Genomic DNA, 2,629 nt, shown 5'->3' with positions numbered 1-2,629 from the left:
GCTCCCGCTGCAGCAGCAGCCTTCTCTGACTTCTCTTTGCGGCCGCCGCAGCAGCTCGCAGTGGCGCTGCAGCAGCTGCAGCAGCAGCAGCAGCCTCCCGAGCCATGTGGCGACGCCCCCTGCGCCTCTGCCGCGCCGCGCTGCAGTGTATGGACAGCTTGGCAGCATAGTGGCTCCTATTGGCTCCTCACCAACTCCCACTTCTTTCTTTATTTGTTTTCAACTCCAGCAGCAGCAGCAAACTGCTGCAGCTCCTGCTGCTCTCTGGCTTTCCACTTTGTACAGTACCGCCCGCCGCGGGCGTTTTTTACGGTGTACAGACACTGCAACTTCTCCGCCCTCTTCGCCTCTCCCTCTTCCGGGCCCGCAGCAGCCGCTGCTGCTGCCGCTGCTGCTGCTGCGCCTGGCCAGCCACCACGGAGCCGCGCATTTGGCCGCCCCGGTGTCTCTTCGCCTCTTCTTGCTTCCACTTTTTAGTTGTATAGACACCCGAAACCCAGGCCTTCTTCCTGGCCAGGCCTCGCGGGCCCAGTGGGAGACAGCCGCAGCGGCGTCGCTCAGCAGCAGCAGCAGCAACATTGCCGCAGCATTGCCGCAGCAGCAACATTGCCGCAGCAGTGCAGCAGTGCAGCAGCAACGTTGGAGCAGGGTTGCAGCAGCGTTGCCGCAGCGGGACAGCAGCAGCTGCAGCTTTACTGGAACAGCAGCAGCTGCGCAGGAGCAGCGGCAGCAGCAGAGAGGCAGCAGCAGCTGCTGCTGCTGCAGTTCAGCGCGGCAGCAGAATAGGCACGCCGCGCACTCTCGCCGCCTCTCGAGCAGCAGCGAACCGACGGCTATTTGAGCAACACTTTCATTTATTTATTTATTTATTTACTTACCTTTGTTGGCTTTTTCCGCCAGTTGGCGGCCTCCGGGCTGCAGCGCAGTGTACGTACAGCTGAGGTGTACGTACACCCCAGGGCCGCGAGGCTCTCCTCCGCAGATTTGCTGAAACACTTTTGTTGCGCCGAATTTCTTTTTTCTTTTTGTCGGCAGCGGAGAGCAGCAGCAGCAGCAGCAGCAGGGGCTTGAAGGCCCTTGTCGGCGGTTTCAAATATATTTTTATTTTAACGAGCGTCTTGTACAAACTTGAATATTTTTGGCGTGTGCCCGAAGCAGCAGCAGCAGCAGGTACAGCAGCAGCGGCAGCAGCAGCAGCAGCGGCAGCAGCAGCAGCAGCGGCAGCAGCAGCAGCAGCGGCAGCAGCAGCAGCAGCAGCATGTCGGTGGCGGCGGGCCAGTACTCTCACAAGTCATCGCAGCGCAGATCTCTCTTCCGCAGCAGCTTGCTGTCGTTTTTGTCGCAGCCGTCTGGAGAGCGGCTGCAGCAGGGGGCTTCCCCTGGGGGAGTGGAGCGCAGCAGCTGTTTGCTGCTGCCGACGAAGCGGGTTCTGATGAACTTAGGATGGGTTTCGGGGCCTGCCTCTCCGGCAGCAGCAGCAGCAGCAGCAGCGGCGGCTGCGGCGGGTCCGTCTTCGTCGGCGATGCAGGCGGGGAGCGCGTACGCGGCACCGTACAGCAGCAGCAGCCAGTGCTCGCTGGGCCCGAGCAGCAGCAGCAGCAGCAGCAGCAGCAGCAGCCAGCGCATCAAGGGCTCTTTGGGGCGGGTGTGGGGCAAGCTGAGTTCCATGCAGCTGATGAACAGCTGCCGGATCGACAGCCTGGTGTCCGGGAGCACGCGGCCGTCGGTGACGGACGAAGCAGCCGCGCAGGAAGCAGCAGCAGCAGCAGCAGCAGCGGAGGAGGAGGAGGGCGGCGCGGACGACGTGCTGCAGCTGGTGAAGCAGCAGCTGCAGCAGCGCGAACTGCGCATCGAAGACTTCTGCTTCTTCGGCACTGTGGGCACCGGCTCCTTCGGCAGAGTCTGCGTGGTGGATGTCCGCGACGCAGAAAGTTGGTTTCCGCCGATGGCGCTGAAGATCCTCAGCAAACAAAAGGTGATCGCCATGAAGCAGGTCGAGCACGTGAAGGACGAAAGGCGCATTCTCGCGCAGCTCAGCCACCCCTTCATCGTCAACTTGCTCGTGAGACAGACCCCCAGCAGCAGCAGCTGCTGCTGCAGCAGCTGCTGCTGCTGCTGTTGATGATGATTTTGATGGTGGTGGTGTTTGCAGCAGCGGAGTGTGCGTTTCCGGTCCGGATGTGAACTTGAATATGAAGTTGAATGTGAACTTGAATCTGAACTTGAATGTGAACTTGAATCTGAACTTGAATGTGAACTTGAGTCTGAAGTTGAATGTGAACTTGAGTCTGAAGTTGAATGTGACTTGAGTCTGAAGTTGAATGTGAACTTGAGTCTGAAGTTGAATGTGACTTGAGTCTGAAGTTGAATGTGAACTTGAATATGAAGTTGAATGTGAACTTGAATCTGAACTTGAATGTGAACTTGAATCTGAACTTGAATGTGAACTTGAGTCTGAAGTTGAATGTGAACTTGAGTCTGAAGTTGAATGTGACTTGAGTCTGAAGTTGAATGTGAACTTGAATATGAAGTTGAATGTGAACTTGAATCTGAACTTGAATGTGAACTTGAATCTGAACTTGAATGTGAACTTGAGTCTGAAGTTGATGTGAACTTGAGTCTGAAGTTG

General features: G+C 57.4%; 1 protein-coding gene across 1 annotated transcript; it reads left to right on the top strand.

The window, feature by feature from the left end:
• Positions 1-1,258: 1,258 nt before the first annotated feature.
• On the top strand, positions 1,259-2,122 carry ETH_00016780 (uncharacterized protein; the record flags this gene model as incomplete). Its single annotated transcript, XM_013379106.1, has 1 exon — positions 1,259-2,122. The coding sequence occupies one exon, from the start codon at positions 1,259-1,261 to the stop codon at positions 2,120-2,122; it is 864 nt and encodes a 287-aa protein (XP_013234560.1).
• Between the last annotated feature and the right edge of the window lie 507 nt (positions 2,123-2,629).

This window comes from Eimeria tenella, genomic scaffold (genome assembly GCF_000499545.2).
Source record: "Eimeria tenella Houghton genomic scaffold, Eth_scaff1425, whole genome shotgun sequence".
Classification (NCBI taxonomy): domain Eukaryota; phylum Apicomplexa; class Conoidasida; order Eucoccidiorida; family Eimeriidae; genus Eimeria; species Eimeria tenella.
The sequence above is the reverse complement of the archived record's forward strand: the minus strand, read 5'-3'. Positions and strand labels throughout refer to the sequence as shown.